This window comes from Dermochelys coriacea, chromosome 3, assembly GCF_009764565.3.
Source record: "Dermochelys coriacea isolate rDerCor1 chromosome 3, rDerCor1.pri.v4, whole genome shotgun sequence".
NCBI lineage: Eukaryota > Metazoa > Chordata > Testudines > Dermochelyidae > Dermochelys > Dermochelys coriacea.
The window spans coordinates 141,544,519-141,562,495 of NC_050070.1; the positions used below are offsets into that span (position 1 = coordinate 141,544,519).

Here is a 17,977-nt window from a genome sequence, read left to right on the forward strand (position 1 = left end):
AGTAGCTGTTTTGATACATCTTTTGTATAGCATCAAACACACTGTTAGTGCTAAACCAATTAAAATAATTATAATTATTGGAAAACTAATATAGTAATTATAAAATTTAAATTTTAAATTCAGCGATTTGCTATTTTGTATGCTACAAAGATTATGAAGTGTTCATTTTTTGTTTCCTTTACCAGACACAGAAGTATCAGCTAGATAATATGAAACAGTCATCCAGCTGGCTGTGATGATAATATTACATGAAAATAGAAGTTCATTTTCCACAGTTAATTTGGAATTTCTGGTACTCTGTTTAACCACAATGGGAGCAACGCAGAGGTAATGTAACAAAGAAAATAGAATAACTACAAAATTTATCTAGCAATCAGACATCATCTAGAGCAGGGGTCGGCAAACTATGGCCCACGGGTCAGATCCGGCTCGTCAGGGCTTTGGATTCGGCCCGCGGGATTGCCAACCCCATGACGCCGTGGGGCTAAGGCAGGCTCCCTGCTTTCCCACACACCCCAACCCCCTGTCCTGAGCCCCCTGCTGCACCCTTCCCTGCACCCCAACCCCCTGCCCTGAGCCCCCTCCCGCACTCCACACCCCCTCTTGTGCCCCAACCCGTTGCTTTGAGCTCCTTCCTGCACACCGCACTCCCTCCTACACACCGCATTCCCTCCCGCACCCCAACCCCCTGCCCCAGCCCTACATTCATGGCCCTGCATACAATTTTCCCACCCAGATGTGGCCCTCGGGCCAAAAAGTTTGCCCATCCGTGATCTAGAGTCTTTGCTCTTTCCTTTGTTAAAGGATGAAAATGCAATATATCTACTTAAAAAAAATTGGGATTACCAAGTAGGAATGTGGAAGAAGCTTGGAACTATGGTAATATTCCATGATTCATACTAATATAATATTCATATACTGTGACAGAGTCAGTCAGGATGGCTATAGGAGAGTAATAGAAGGCAGATATATAAGCCCCAGGCTAAGTAAGTCCCTTTTCCCTGGGTAAGGTAACAGGGAAGGTTCCAGAACAATCAGGAACCTTCTGGAGACAATTAAGACAGGCTGATTAGAACATCTGCAGCCAATCAAGCAGCTTCTAGAATCAATTAAGGCAGGCTAATCAGGGTACCTGGGTTTTTAAAAGGAGCTCACTTCAGTTTGTGGTGTGCATGTGAGGAGCTGAGAGCAAGAGGCACTAGGAGCTGAGAGTGAACGCGTACTGTTGGAGGACTGAGGTGTACAAGCATCAGACGACACCAGGAGGAAGGTTCTATGATGAGGATAAATAAGGTGTTGGGAGGAGGCCATGGGGAAGTAGCCCAGGGAGTTGTAGCTGTCGCACAGCTGTTCCAGGAGGCACTCTAGACAGCTGCATTGCACAGGGCCCTGGGCTGGAACCTGGAGTAGAGGGCGGTCCCGGGTTCCCCCCAAATCCTCCCAACTCCTGGTCAGACACAGGAGGAGTTGACCTGGACTGTGAATTTAGAAAAACAGCCAAGCTGAGGGCTGCCACGAAGCTCCAAGGTGAGCAAATCCGCCAATAAGTGCAAGACCACCAAGGTAGCGCAGGACCTTTGTCACAATACATATTTATACACAGTAGGTTTAAAAGATGGGCTTTTGCACTAGAACTTAATAAGACGAAAAAAACCTTTAAAGATTTGACATTTTAGATTTTCTGTTTGCTGTTGCCTCTAATATTAACACTAGAATAAAAGTGTACTTCTACATGGCTTGTTCTTATTACTGGAGTGTTTATAATCTTCACATCACAACCTATTCTGATAACCTAGACAGAAAGCACTCTGAAGAAGGAGCCATCTTTTTATTATGCGTTTGCACAGTGCCTAGCACCGGGGGCCCTGGTCTAAAACTAGGGACCCTAGGTGCTACCACAATATAGCAATAGTAATACTGTCGTGAAACTTATAGGTCACAATTTTTTGCACCATGATTTCATTGGAGGTTTAGCTAGGAATAGAAGACAGACAGGGAGAAGTTACCAACATGTTAAAAAACTTCACTACAGTGCTCAGAATCAAGCTTTCAGAGTGGTTGTAGGTATTCCCTCATGAAGAGGGGAAGTGCAAGAGACCACCTGTGACACAGTAGGTCACACAGTGCATTATCCAGAACAAATTCCTGCAGTACAACATATATTTTCAACTGAAAGAACTGTAAACGTGTGTTTGTAACAAACTTCTTCAAGTTTCTGCTACCCATAAAAGGGATGCAAGTCTTGCATGCATATGCCTCCCCAGGCAATAGTTCTTCCCATTTTTCACAGTAATATGTCTGATAGTATAAAGAATTTTTAAGAAGCCAGTACACTCCAATATCATGAACAGCAAAAACATGAAAGCAGTAACTGTGATATTATGCCCTAAAAATACTGAAATAATACTAAGCTATTATTTCACAAATAGCACAGTGATATTGCTGTTTCTAAGACTTGTATGGAAAAGCCAGCTTTCAAAGACAATTTTTGATCAGTAAGAGACAAAGAACATTTACTCAATCCCAACTGACTGAGCAGAACAGTATATTTAGGTTACAAAGCTAAGTAGTAATAATTGCACTGTTAAACTTTCAGGATTTTTTAAAAGTACAAAATTAGTAGACAAATATTTGTCATCAAGTTTTCTTTCTGAAAAATTTGAATGTCAGTGGAATATTCATGAGCAAATAATCATAACAGAATTTTTCATTAATTCTCTTTAATGAAATCCCCACATATATTTTACTCCTTTGAAAAGCTATTACCCACCGCTGAATTCATTTTCATTTGAAATGTCATTGGATCTGTAGTCTGCAATAAATCAACTGGAACTTTGGTTGATAAAAATATTTTACTGATGTATTACAAAACATTTTGGTTTATATCAGAGTATGGACTTAAAGTTGAATCCAGAGTCCCAAATCAGTATGTTAAATAGAGTATCTCTGTATTCTGCATTTCTAGCCATTAATGTGCATCTTCTTTAGCTCTCATGAATGTGATTATAGCAAAAGGATTTTTTTATGTATCCAACAGAATGTTTGCTGTTGAAAAAACTGCAGAAACATGTGTTAAGTCACAAGTTTTGATTATCAAGAATGATTCAACTTTTGTAAACAAATGTATGTAGAGTCTTATATATTGTGTAACGTTACCCAAGACGTTTTTTCTTTCAAAGAGCAAGCTTTTGGAACATATGAAGCCTTCAACTGTATAATAACATAACACAACTCCAGTCAGTATACTTACTGTAGAATCATTTAAAATTAACTGTTTTACTTTTTTAAGACTCCATTCTGCAAAGAAATTTGCTACCACACTCTCCTGTACAGATGCAACAATGACTTCAACTGGACTCCACAAGACTGCAGGGGTCCACCCTTGACCTCTATGGAAGACTGAAGCCTTAGGAAATAAATATAGCTGAAATTATTCACTTTACCTTTCAGCCTCTTCAAGTACACTGGAACATCACTCTTAATACTTTTGGAATCCTCCTCTGTTGCTTCCCATATCATTCTAGGGGGATTGTTCTGTGCTAGCCAGTCAGCTACTTTACTCTCAGCAGCCATCATCACAGTTTGAAGCCCAGGCAGGTCCTGTCCACTAGGAGAAGATTTCTTTGGCTTGTGGCGCTGATCTGAAGTGAATTTTGTCACATGATCTTTGATAGTTACTTTTCCTGGAGTGGTGTCATCAAATTCAATGGTAAATGAAGCATGCCCTGCACCTGCTGCATGTGAGGTTTGGGTGTCTTTTGTTGGGATTTCATGAATAGTGCTCTCTGCTATTTGTGAAGGTTGATGGAATTCTTTGGTAGGAATTTCAAAGTAACTTGGCTCCCTACAGAAAGGATAAAGTTCTTCTTCATTTGCAGCTGAAGATTTCTCCTCAACTTGCTTGACATCTGTGCTGCATCCTATTAAGAAAAATAAAAAATAGATTTCACAATACTGGGGAACTTCGGGGTCTTCAAGGAATTTCAGAATTCCTATAAAGGCCACTGGAGTAATTCCTGGAAAACAGCACAAGCCCATGTAGAAGACTGAACAATGTACTTCTGGCACTGTAAGTTATTTTTGCTATATGAAAAATGTCACTGAAGAGAGGACAGCCATGACTGTAAGGATGTCAAGCTGGCAGAAAGTTCTCTTAGAATTTGTCAAAGAAAATTTGCAATCCAACAGATTTGTGGATGATGGAAGGAGATTCATATTAATAGCAACATAGAAAATAGTTCAAAAAATCATAAGAGCTAATATTTTGAAAAATAATATTGCTATTCAGAGCTACCTGGAAATCATCAAAAAGCCACTGTCTAGATTTATGGAACAAGTGTCCTGAATTAGATGGGGTTGATATGACTTCATTTCCTAAGCTATACAGTCAGTATAATTTTTCATAGCAAGACTGTTCGGAAAAATAATTCAAATATGAATGCAAGATAAAAATGAGTTCCCAAGTGAAAGTTAAAACAAAGAACAAGAACAGGCATTTGAGACTGTTTTATAACACAAACGTTCTATATTTTTACAAAAGGTGAATTATAAACTAAATTCCTAATGATACGTACCCCTATTTCACTGAACACAATTTATAAAGCACAAGTACAGCAGACTAAAAACTACAGTAGCCAAAAGAATTCAGGAATTTAATAAATTTCATGCTTTTGAATGGAGCAAAGAAAACAGGAGAAGTGGGGGAGTGGGATGGGAATGAGTGTCCCACTGCACATCCTGAATGAATGTTAAATTAAAGCTTTCATGTGGCTGTTAGCAAAGCAATCAGTATCCTTTTAGGAAACTAGCCTTCACATGCATTTGGCAAAAGAAATATATGAGCCAAAATATCTGATGTAAAGATGCACAGTAAGCAAGAGATATTCATCTAGAAGTTAATAGCAGCAAGCCAGACTCCAAACATAATTCAAATGGTTCTCACACTTTTTACACGATTCATATTAAGATTTGTAGAAAAGGATTTTAGGACACAGAGAGAAGTATTAAAAATCCTATTAATATGTTCATCATGTGGCTGAAAATAGACAAATTGTATCCACCTAAGATAGTTAAATTTGTATCTGAAATCTGTTATTAAGCCAGTAAGGTAGCAATATAAATAAAGAAATGTACAAATGAATTATAAATATTTCCTGTTATTCTTCAGGAAAGATTTGCTTTTTTGAGAAGTCTTGATTTATTTTCAGTATCATGTGTCTTTACAAAAAAGATCAAAAAGATGATGAAACCACAGAAAACAGGATGGGTTATTTGATCCTGATAATATGGACTACTTTGAGAGTAACACAGTGGTTGGAAAAGTTCAAGAATGAATGGTACTAAGGAGGGATGAGAGGATTAATGTATATCTTCCCCTTATTCTCATGCTTCAAATCTTACAGAATAAGATCTCTTTAAACAATTTGTATTCCTTGTAATAAGTTACTTTCTTTAGTAAGTAGCTTTCTGCAGTAAAACATTTTTGTACCTATTTTAAAAGTACAAACTAGATCAGATCAAAAGTAAAATTCTTCTCTTGACTTTCATATCAAGACACCATTTCTTGTATAAAGTGAGGTCTTTAAATAGCCTGAAAAAAACATATTGGAATACATAAAATGTGATCTGAGCACTTTAAGACTGGGAGTCAATCTAGTTCAAACCTAAATTATGACAAAGAATGAATTTATCTCAAATAATTTAGGTAAAGAAAAAGGTATGATGAGTAATTTTAAAAAAAATTATAGATTTCCCCATACAAGCCAATGAGTGATTTCTCATAAAACAGGTAAGAATTTATTTTAAAAGTAAGCACAAAAACAATTTAACTAAATATATTAGCTAAAAAATAGGAACTTTTTTCAAACTACAATTTTTGCAATCTTGTAAGGTGAGATTTTTTCAATGATTAAGAAGCACAAGAAACAAAATGTAATATAGTTTTAATCTTCTATGTTCCACTGTAGTATAAGCAAAAACAAAAAAGACCCAAGTTTCATGTTGATGCAGATCTCCTTTTGGGGAATGCTCCAACTATGTTATCTTTTTAAATTAAATTACTGGTATTATATTAGATTTGTAGAGATTAAAATGAATAAGAGTCTTTAAAATAGCCTCATCTTTGCCTTCATAATACCATAAAGTAATCCACACTGCCCAAGCAATCTGTGTCTCAGGAAAATGTACATAGTACTGAAACATAACTACATAAACACAACACTTAAGTGGTTCATCACAACAATTTCTGAGCTAAATAGGAACTACAAAAACGCATTTGTGAATGGATTATAAATTATCATTTTGGTGAAGTGGGTTGGGGAGAGGACAGCAACAGGCTGGTGTGGGGAGTGCAGGAAAAGTCAGAGGAAGGAAGCAATGTCCTGGTCTTGCATCAGAGGAGCACAAGGGAAAATGCAGTTGGTGCTTAGCGCTGGAGAGCAAAGCGAATGCGCTGGATAGTGGGAGAAGTCAAGGCTGACGTCACATGAACTGCATGCGCAGGGAGCCTGGATAGGGAAAGAGCCTATCTTGGGAAGTAGAGCTTGAAGATTTGTGAGAAGGCAAGGAAGGTTGTGAGCAGTGGTGTGAGATGGGGGAAGCAGGAGTTGAGAGTAAGTTTCTTGGTAGCCGGGGGCAGAGGATAAAGGGGGGGGGGGTATATGGAGATGAAGATCTTCCACCCTGCACAGTTCCTGAGCTAGGAAACTGAACCAGGTGCAGGTTCTGGGAGGCAAACAGGGAAGCAAATAGCATTGTAATTGCCACAGGGATATTGTGTGATTGCAAATAGAATCATGAGAGTTGGAAGCAGAGGTAGTCTGAGTGATCATGATTGGGCAGGAAGGCTATCCATGAGACACTGGCTTCACTGAGTGGTGGTGTACACTATAAAAGAGTTTGGAGAATACCTGGCCTAATACATTATCTCATCTGAATATAAATGGATTCAGAAAATTATTTTACTGGAATGAACTCACAACTTGGGTAAAAAAACCCAGCAAAAAACTCACTTTGTATCCTCTCTGGCACCAAGTTTTACAGCTGTGTTGGTTTTTTAGAACACGCACAAATAATCATGGGGCCCTAAAATTCCATTCGTCCTGCCGGACAAGAATGTATGTATATGTACTCATGGTTATTCAATGAAATTCATCTGTTGGCCTGCAAGATTGGCGATTTTTTTAAGGCACTTGTACTGCATTTCTGAAAAACACAACAGTTTTAAGAAACTATTTCCACAATATTCAGGTTATTTATTATTCAAAAATTCTCTTCTGTACTTCACACGGTGTGATTTTATATATTTTCCACTTTAACACCACAAAAAATGACCTGACATTGCACAGATTTTTTCAAACGAGCATTTCAGCAAAAGTGGAACAAAGAAAAAGATCTGCAGTTACCGTCCTTTCTTCTATTTTAGCAGACTAGTTTGTGACTATTTTGTCCAGTAGCAAGACTATAAATAAACTGATAGCTTTTCCATGTTCTCTTTTAAATGACAAAGTCACTCCATCAATCCAGATGCTAATGTTAGAGACAGATAAACCTAAAAGCATGAACTGGAGATCAGAACGGCAGATTTACATGCCAGTAAAATAATCCAAAATTCTTGAAAAGTCTTGTTAGCCACTATTTTAAAACAAATGTAACAATTTTTCAGAGACAGAAGCTAAGTGCCAATATTAGTACCTAGCGGAATCCCATTCTTCTCATCTCTTATTCTGTTTTTCCCTTTCTGATTCTTTTCCAGATTATTGCTTTTTCTTTCATACTTCCTCTCTCTTTTCCTTTATTGGCCCGTTTGCTTTTCATAGTTCACAATTTTCTAGTGACTTTACTTTATGTCCTATATTTCCCATCAGGTCCAGAAAAATCTAAATAAGAATTTATCACTATTAAATACAAATATTTCCCCATATTTTTATGTTATAGCAACTTGTCTTTTAGCAAATATGTGAAGTTGCTCTCTAAACATTTGTTTTTATCTTTTGTATGTCACTTTTCACAAGTAGTAAACTGACTAAATTACAAAAAGAGGATTAGAAGCTATCTTTCATTGTCTAAATATTTTAAAAGATCCCTGATCTACAAAGTTCAGAATGCCTCCTGTGACATGCTGTGCAGGTTCACTTCCATAGCCTTGCACAGGCTGACATAAGCATTACTCACACTTATTCTAGGTCCCTGTACCTCAAAGTATTTAAACATGCACCTAAGTGTTTTGCTGAGGCCTTACTGTTTAATTTTAAGGATCACCTGGATCTCTTTTTAATTTATCTTTCAGAGATTTAATATTCTAGTGTTACCTTAGAATGGCAGTTTTTTGTTACCTGCAAAGAAACTTTACATATTAAAAATACTTTAAAGTTACCCACTGTTGGAATTCAGAAATATTTAGGTCCCTATCATATAAAGTACTGTATGAAGAACTTAAATAAATGTTCTCCTCAAAGCCTTAAACTGAATTTAAAAATTTAAGTTTTTGGTCCACTATTCCTACACATTTAGAAATTCAGATGAGGAGAATTAGCGATGCCAAATTCTACAGCAATTAATGAAACCACAAATACTTTTTTGTGGGGGAGAACGGGTGAGTGGAGGAAAGGGGTGTGATGAGAAGAGTTAGATCCCAGTATACTTTCCACTAGCAGAGAAAGCTAGAGCAAATGAGTGTACTTTGAACTCAGCTCAAAAGCAGCAGTATTGGGTCATATATGAAGTCATACTGTATATACCATTTCATGGATCTATAGCTCATAAAATTACATCACTATATTTCTCTAACAAAAGCACAAGGATGTGCCTTTTTGGAATCGAGTCCACTGTGCTCTGTTTACTAGAAAGATTTTCCATTAGAGTTTCCATTAAGGTTGAAAGACAATAATACCAAAATAATCTCATTAACTTGAGACTTTAAAGGCTAATTTTATATAGCTGGTTTAGTAGCGACAAATCTCGCATATCAAATTCCTCATTAAACCATGCTCCATCTATTGTAATGTAAACTTTACCTTCTAGGCAGACGGGGCAGACCTGGTAAGGGGGGGGTGCATGAGCAAAAGAGTTTGGTGGCCACTGTTCTAGACAGTCTTGCATTAATAAGGCTGTTTCAAATATCTTTTATTTGTTTGTGTTAAATATCTGAGATAACAATGATTTACCATGTAAAAAATGCAAATTATATGCTACTATCTCAGCTGGTCAGTGCTGGACTACAGGTTAGATCTAAAAAGTTGAAACAACATTTAAAGAGATGTGAAATTTCACAGGAGTTTGAATTATAATAAATAAAGAATGTTTCCATCACACATGAATACACATCCACAAAAGGCTATGTAATAATTTATTTGGTATTAAAGTGTGTGAAAATATTTAATAACTTTGGAACAGTTCTACAGCAAATACTAGTATCACAGAAAAGCAGGTTTTCTGGGGGAGGGAAGCCTACTAAGGTATACCACATAGAACAAAATTGTTTGTCCTGCACATGTCAGAAGACAGACAGGATCCAAGGGATGTGATTTAATTAGGTCATAATTTTAATAAACTTAACTCATTAACTCAACCTATTCAGCAATAAATTGTACAGTGCAGATCATGGTTCCTTCTTTAATTGTTTTCATCTGGTAGAGGGCTGCCACTAGCCCCCCAGCCCTCCAAAGTGGGTTCCCAACCCATTGCTGGGACCCCACCACTCTCTCCTCACATGAGGGTTAAGTGTCTGGGGAAAGAGGGTTGGTCTCCTCACAGAACCACACTTTAGGAGCTGTTCTCACCTTCTTTAGGAATGGTCTTGAAGGCTAATTCAAATGCTAGTTTATCAGGGAAGTGGACCTTTAAGGAGCAAATACCTGCATTGTACACCTGTCACCTGCTAAATTATGACAGCTTGAACCTTACCTCCTGACAGGGTTCCAGAGCTGTTGTGGGGATGCCAACCCTCCCCATCCTCACCCTAGCCAATCTGACAGTGATGAAAAAATTCCTTCCCAGTCACAAAAAGCAACTATCACACTGACTACAGTAGACCAAAAAACCCAGTCCTACCCTAATTCTAGCTATAGGAGAGAGGGAGCAGTTAATCCAGAAATGAGAGGGGATTCAGGCTGGAAGGCCAGGGCTTATATACACTCCCCCATGTGTGCAGGGGCCAATGGTTTACCTGAGCCCTACCAGCCCACCCACCAGCTCAGGTGATTACCTCTGAGGTTGGGAAGGAGATGACTGGCAGGTGAGGAGGAGGGCGAGGGGACACGTAAAGGAGCCACAACCCATTTCTTCCTGCCAGTCCAGACAAAGCCCTTTGTCTCCTAAAGATGGCCTTCAACCTGACATGTCTGCTCAGGCATTCCGTCAACACTAATAAACATTCTACATCACATACAGAGAAGTTGGAACACAGAGATTGATTTTGAAAGTCTACTGATAACCTAAAGTGATTAAGAAAATAAAATCACTATTTTTTGTGTGGGATCTTAAAGTTCTAAATCCTTGCAATTTGAATCCTTTTAGAGAAAGGAACCAGAAATTCACCAATATAGGGTTTGTGTTTTTTTGTTGTTTCGTGGGGCTTTTTTTTTTTTTTTGGCTTTAATGCTCTTGTACAACTTTATTCACTTAAGTCTGTTCACTATATTCTTCTGTCAGAAGCTGAATTCCATTCTTTGTTAGAAGTAATAACCCTTCAATTTAAAAAAAGAAGCTATTTGAACAAATATTTTTATTTAATCTCTCTTACAGTGATTCTGTTTGTAGCAGGTACCTTCATGATTAAACAACCAAAGAAAAGGTATTTCAAAGATAACATGGAACTGTTTCACACAGTGAGATGATGCACATTATGTATTCTCCTGTGAGGCTCCATGCCCAAATATTTTTTTATAACCTTGTATCAAAATTTTGTCTAATCTTGCCATTCTTCACTTTGTTTGTAAATTACCACAACTGAGCACATTAAGCAGATCCTTTAGACTTCCATTCATTACTGAAGTTCTTCTCTAGCACAGACAAACTTTCTTTTTCCTTCCCTTCTACTGCTAAGGCAGGTTTTGATCTCATTGACTAGTTGGTTTAATCAGATGTTGGCTTCTCTTATCTGCTTTTCTTTGAATTCAGAGAGCACTGTAGAAGCCACTCCTCTCTTTCAAAGTACTTATGCTATTATGAAGAAAACAATTTTAATGTATGAATAAAATAAGGACTACAAATTGCACACCATTCTGGAGTACTTTCATACCTTAGGTGAGATCTTCAGAAGTCACCCAAAAAGTGGTGTTATTTCAGCATAACATATATTCTGCAGAAATTTTTTTTTATTTTTTTAAAAAATAGTCCTACATAAAAATTACAAGAAAACCACAGAATTACACAATTTCACAATTCAAAATGTGGCATTAAACTAACAAAAATGAATACAATATTTTTTTTAAATCCCTCTTAAAATTACCCTTCTTCATTTGACTTTTGTTTTCTTAAAAGAAAAACTATCCTCCCACATGTTCACATACAATATTCGTCCTCTGAATCAGAAGACCAGTCAGGACTACTGACCTATGGAGTGAACAATGCCATAAATGTTGACATCTGACCAGGTGAGAAAAAAGGAGGTGGCGGCAATAACACCATGGAAGGGACAGAAGGATGGCAGAGTGGAAGATTTCATGAACAGTGTTTTACAATCCCCCAATTTTAAAAAGGAAGAAGGTGGACCACCCTACCACTAAGACCATATATTCCATATTTTAGAGGGAGGGCCACAAAGAGATGAAGAAGGTAAGAGCTCATCAGAGAGCTTGAGGGAGAAAAGTGCTATGATGCTAAAGCTCACTGCTTTCTACTTGCCTTCACAGACAGCAAACAGATATTTTTCCTTATCCAGCCCTACAACACATGCAATTTTCCCTATGTTAAGAGGAATGGAGACAGAACCACATATAACAGCTGTTAGTCACTTGTTTCGCTTCAGAAGATAGTCATTGATGACTTTATTACGGTAACAGGGAACCTGAATAAAACTCTACCACGAACTTTACAGACCAAAACCCCACCGAATTCACGGAATTCTACCTGTCCCTTGCTAGGGAATTGGGACCCGGAAGTGAGAATGCTGCAAAAATGTTATCTTCAGAGAAACAGTTTTTTAATTAACATGAAGTGCAGGTTGGTGAACCTACAAATGAGTTATGCAGTTATGTTATCTCAGACAAGTATTCACAAACCCTTTATATCACACCATCCTGCATTTAATTTATCCTACATACAGTACAGATTTTTGTAGTGAAATTTAGAGAGTTTCACGCAAATTATTGTGACTATTTCTGTATACCTATGCCTGTAAAACTAGTGTCTTAGACCAAATGTAGACTCAAGGAGAGCCATAAAAACCTCAGAATGTGACCAAAAAAATGTTTACATAAAAAGTCATCACTTTAAAAGAAACCTTTGAAGGTCTTTACCCAGTCTCTACCCACTAATCTAAAGCCCTAGTGGTGAAAGCTTTATTCCATTAGAACGCAGAAATCTAAGGCTGCCAAACTCACATATAGTCCCCAAAGGTCCTAAGATATTGGATTTTAAGTTCACTACATTTTTAAGTTATTTTGGGTTATTTTAAGAGACTTCTTGGGCTTGCTCCAACCCCTCTCTGGTAGGATTCATGGCAACTAAAACAGATGATGTAAAAGGAGAAAGGACACAAAAATCATTCCAATTTTTTTTTAAAACCCACCTTCACACACACACACGGAAGTCTAAAGTAAGGCTCCCAAATCCATGTATAGGCACCTAAATAAAAGTGGCTTGGATTTGCCTTGATTTAAATAGGATTTGTCAGCGTTCAACACTTTCCAAAGTGAGTCCACTTTTATTTAAATACCCTCATGATGGATTTAGGAGCCTAACTTTAGGTACCCACGTTTGTAAGTTTTGGCCATATATTTTACACAAACTAACTTTTAACAGCATAACTAGTAGAAATGGAAAGTCCTAGTTACAGAAACTATGGGTAAATGAACATTACAACAAGCATTTTCCTTGCAAATTTAACATATAAATCAGAACATGCAATTTTTTTTTGCATTAAATATGGACTAACATTAACGCTGATGGAACATTAAGGAATGACAGTAGCACAGAATGTTGCCAGAAGGAATCTTGTACTGCTGGCATCCACACAGCAAAACAAAACAGAACCATTTATTTTCACAGGTTTCAGAGTAGCAGCCGTGTTAGTCTGTATTCGCAAAAAGAAAAGGAGAACTTGTGGCACCTTAGAGACTAACAAATTTATTAGAGCATAAGCTTTCGTGAGCTACACAGTCAGAGATATTGATTTGGTGACAGTGTCCATTACTATGGATTAATTTTTATTATACCAAATGACAGATGTGAATTTAATCACTATTAGATCAATACTAGCTCGGAAGAATGACTTTACTCACTATATCCATTAGTAAGCTATTGTACTGTGTACAAAGTGATTTAAGTAACATACTCTGTACTCAGAATAGTACAGTACTGTTATTGTTGAACTGCTATTTTTTCTTTTTTACTAGCCAAACTTATCCTAGCTTTTATCACTGAATAATTGTCAGCAATCCAGAAACCTGGCTGGTTAACAATCTCATTTATTAGAATTTGGATTAAATGTATAGTGGATATTACATGGAATCAAATAATTAAATCTTTGTCTGGGTTGAATTGCTAGGGGTGCTGAAACAATTTTTATAGTGGGGGTGCTGAGAGCCATTGAACCAAACTTTAAACCCTGTATATGATGGAAACCACTTCAAAACAGGGGGTGCAGCAGCACCCTCAAATCCCTTAGTTCCAGCACCTATGTGAATTGGTATTAAACAGAATGAAGTTGAGAAATTTCTCAAGCAGTCAGAATCTCCAACATGTATTTATATCCTTTTTGTTCATGTAAGCACAGCCTTATTAAATATTTGGAGAATATGATGCCCACTGCATCATGACAATAGTTTAGGAGAACTAAAGAAGGCATTCACAAAGGGCAAAATCCTAGCTCCATTAAAATTAATGGGCGTTTGCCTCTAACTTCAATAGGGCCAGGATTTCAGCCATAGACTCCAATATGTTGAAAATCTGAAGTACTTTGCTATCATAAAACAGTGACAAAAATAGAAGGTCAACAGAGAAAGGCAACTCTGTAGCATAAAGTTCAGAAACTAGTGAAGCAACAGTATTTAACAGTGATAAAAGAACATTCAAAATTGATTAATAAGTCATTATTGAAAAATAGTTATCTTTCTTATATACCTCTGTGGGGTCCCACATTTTAAGAGCTACTTACTTACTAAAGAGTAAAAAAGATACTACAAATTGAAATGTTTTCTGAACAGTCTCACCTGAAGCTCCTGTTTCATGTATTTTTTCTTCATGTTTGACATCTTGTTTGCAACCATTTTTTTCATCAGCCTCATCCTCACCCCACCAGGATGGCTGTCCATACAAAGGTGTACCACGAGGCATGGCAGAAAGATCTATAAAAATATTCCAAAGCCAAAGAAATTACTTCACCATTTACTTTACGTAAGATATTTAGTTACAAGTGACAAGGAGAAAGAGAAGTTCCGATGTATCTTGTATGTTGAAAGTTGAAAGTGTTTGATTGCTTGTGTTTCCTCCAATACAAAACCAATGTAATGTCTGGACAAATGACCTGCATGCTAAATATAAAAGCTTACTAATGATCTGACCAAAACTGCTTGTTTAGGAATTTATGCAAATACAAGTGACCTACACCTTGCTGCTACTGCATAGTATTTTTAAATATTATTTTCTGCTTTCATTTAAAAGACAAATCAACTCATTATCAGCACATTATTAAAAGCTACCATTTCTGTGAAATGATTCTCTCTTTTACATACATTGAACTTTTGCTGGAATACCTATCACATGGAAAACTGATCAAATTTTGTAATGCTGCCAAGGTTTCAAATAGCTGGCAGTTACTAGAGAACTAGAGTTATTAAAGAACACCAATACGTACACACTTATATATTAGTTAGTTCAACTACACTATTTTAAAGCCATATTTAACTAAGAAAATATTACTATCAAAAAAGAACTAAATCTCATGATTTAGTTATAATATACATAGTACAAGTATCTGAAAGTAGGAAAGGGTTAAGAAATTAGATATGAAACTGTTATTCCACCTCCATGACTAACCAGTCAGTTGAGCTCTGACCTGCTCTCCATATTAAGAACAGCTCATATTTCTTAAGACAATATTGCACCCTATTAAGATTTGGCAATTTTAATATCATACAGATGTTCTAACGGAATATATCTTATCTTCTTTTATATTGTATTTCAAACACCAGATACCTCAGTGACTGGGTATACGTGCTCTCTATGGTAAAAATAGCTCTGTTTCCTTTTCAGAATTCCCATATCTCTAATTTTATATCGGACATTTTTGTTTGGTGCACAAAATAGAGTATCTGAAAGTATTATATATTTTGACAGTAATATGCACTATTTGCATGCATAAATAAGGACTATTTGTGAACTTCTACCTTGTTAGCAAATAATGATTTGTTCAGTAGTATTCAAAGGGTTAATCTTCACCCACAAATAAATGGATGGCCGCTTCAAATGTTTAATATAATTTAAAATACCCATATATCTAATTATTTTTCTTCCAAAAAAATGTTCTTCTACCTTAGAATATACTGTAGTTTAAAAAAAACCCAGCTACAAACGATAGAGTGAATTTTAGTGTATTTAACTGCATGAACAATAGAAAACACTTATGTATGTAACAAGTGGCTGAAGAAAAAAACCAAGACCTCAGTACACTTCTGAATAGAGCTCGGAAAATTTTTTCAAATAGTTTAATTAAATAAAATGAAAATGTTTTCAGGTTGATTCTGATAAGAAAGAGAATCTGTGCGCCCTGTTAGCCCAATGATTAGGACACTTGTATGGCAGATGGGAAAACCAGGTTTGAATTCCCACTCTAGAATAGGGATCTAAATTAAGATCTTCCCTTCCCAGGTGAGCATCCTAACCACCAAACTATAGCTATTCAGGGGTGGGTTACTCTCAATCTCTCCTGTTGAATACGTTCCATTTTGTATAAATACTTAAATATTCATGGGAGCAGGGCCTTGAACGCAGATCTCTCCCCTAGCAGCTGAGTGCCCTAACCAGTAGACTATAGGGTATTCTGCTCTCAATTGCTCATAATGAAGCTGTTCCAACTTTACAAAAATATTCATGGGTGGGGGGAGAAGGGGAGGAGAGAGAGAGAGAACAAACAACTATATAGCCTGTTGAGTAAGATGCTCACCTAGGAGATAGGAGATGTGGATTCAAATCCATCTTCTGAATCAGACAGAGAGAAGATTTGAATCCATATCTCCTACCTCTCAGGTGACTGTACGTTCTCTGGGACAAAGACTGTCCTTTCTTCTGTGTTAGCACTGCGCCGAGCACAATGGTGTCCTGGTCCATTATCAGGGTCCCTAAGCGCTAAAGTAATACAAATAATATTAATATAACCAGAAAAAATAATAAATTATGCTATAACCTACTAAAACAGAAAAATATTACAGAAAAATACAACAAAATAGAACTATCAAGAATGGAAGATTACTAAAAAATATTACTGGTTAACTAACTGAAGTGTCTCATTAGTGAATAAATTCAATAAAGTGCCACTCTACCACTGCTAAGGTTCACAAAAGTTTGCACTGGGTGTGGTGGCTGTGTGCAGGGGAAGAGCTGGAAATTCAGAAAACTCAGAGCAAAAAACTTATGCAAGTTTTTATATTCATGTCTAGATGCTGTGATAAAGAAAGCTAGAAATTCTGAGGGTTATTATTAAACCTTTTAAAAAATATATATTTAAAAATCTCTTCTGCAACATGTCTACAGTATCTGCTGAAATATCTGAGGAAAGAAAAAACCTGCCTTCTCTAATTATACTTTGTATTGCTACAAAAATTTATCTCACCCATAGATTTTTCTTCAGATTTCAATGCTTCTGTAGCTTTGTGATGCACTTCACCTGTGGCATCAGGTACCTTTGGCTCTACACCTGTGGAGCTGACTGGCTTTGATCCTTCTGCCTCTGAGGATTTTTGGGATAACTGGAGTTGACTTGTAAATTTTTCATGCTAAACAACATTTAAGAAAAAAAAAAGAAAAAAGATCTCAACTAAAATAAACTGCATAAGCTATAGTTATACATATACAGAGGACAGAATACATAAATAAAGGTGTGACAGATGGAAATATGGGAAGCATGAGGACTTCGAAAGACTAGTATATCGAAATGTGCCAGAGAGGCATGGACTTCTGCTATAATAGATGTTGAATGCCTTTTCGGTGTCCTGGTTCAGTGAATTGGGTTTCCTGGGGGATTGGGTGGTTAATACAAAATGCCAGTTACTCAAAAACTCAAACTTTAAAGCTTTTCCCCCTGAGAAGAAGAGCACTGACTGGTGTTATCTGTTACAGTCAGCCAGAGATCAAAAACCCAAATTTTATGAAGAAACAGCTAAACTGCACCAGGATGTTCTTGCTCTTGATCTGAAACATGACGTGAAATTGTAAAACCAGGAGAGAAAACCCAGTGGAGGAATATCAAAGACTGAAACCTACCAGAGCCAAATGCTGGAGGTGGAGTGACTTCTAGTAAGCTTTTAGCATATGTGTAAATCTGTTAGATGATGGGGGTGTTTGTTTTTTGTTTGTTTGTTTCTTTGCTTTTAACGCTTGGTCTTTGATGCTTATGACTCAAGAATAAATGTACTTTGTTTTGTGAATGCTGGTTAATAACTGGTCTGCAATGTTGTAGTCTAGCATCTGGAGAAAGAGTGAACCACTGCTGGACCCAAGTCAGATCTGCTGGAGAACTCGCAGTGAGGTGCAGAGGGATTGCAAACCTAAAACCCGGCCTGGAGAGAGAGACATGAGTCTCCACATGAGAAAGATGACC

General features: G+C 36.9%; 1 protein-coding gene across 13 annotated transcripts in view; it reads right to left on the reverse strand.

The window, feature by feature from the left end:
- CEP170 (centrosomal protein 170) overlaps nucleotides 1-17,977 on the reverse strand; it is a 180,453-nt gene that overhangs the window by 95,012 nt on the left and 67,464 nt on the right. For 12 of the 13 annotated variants that reach the window (XM_038396364.2, XM_043511455.1, XM_043511454.1 and 9 more), the window contains exons 6-8: nucleotides 16,991-17,153; nucleotides 14,373-14,507; nucleotides 3,444-3,920 (exon numbers count right to left, since the gene is read on the reverse strand). In XM_038396364.2, coding sequence (XP_038252292.1) covers nucleotides 3,444-3,920; nucleotides 14,373-14,507; nucleotides 16,991-17,153 — 775 coding nt within the window. The remainder of the gene's footprint in view (nucleotides 1-3,443; nucleotides 3,921-14,372; nucleotides 14,508-16,990; nucleotides 17,154-17,977) is intronic. The other variant, XM_043511456.1, reaches the window with a different exon arrangement.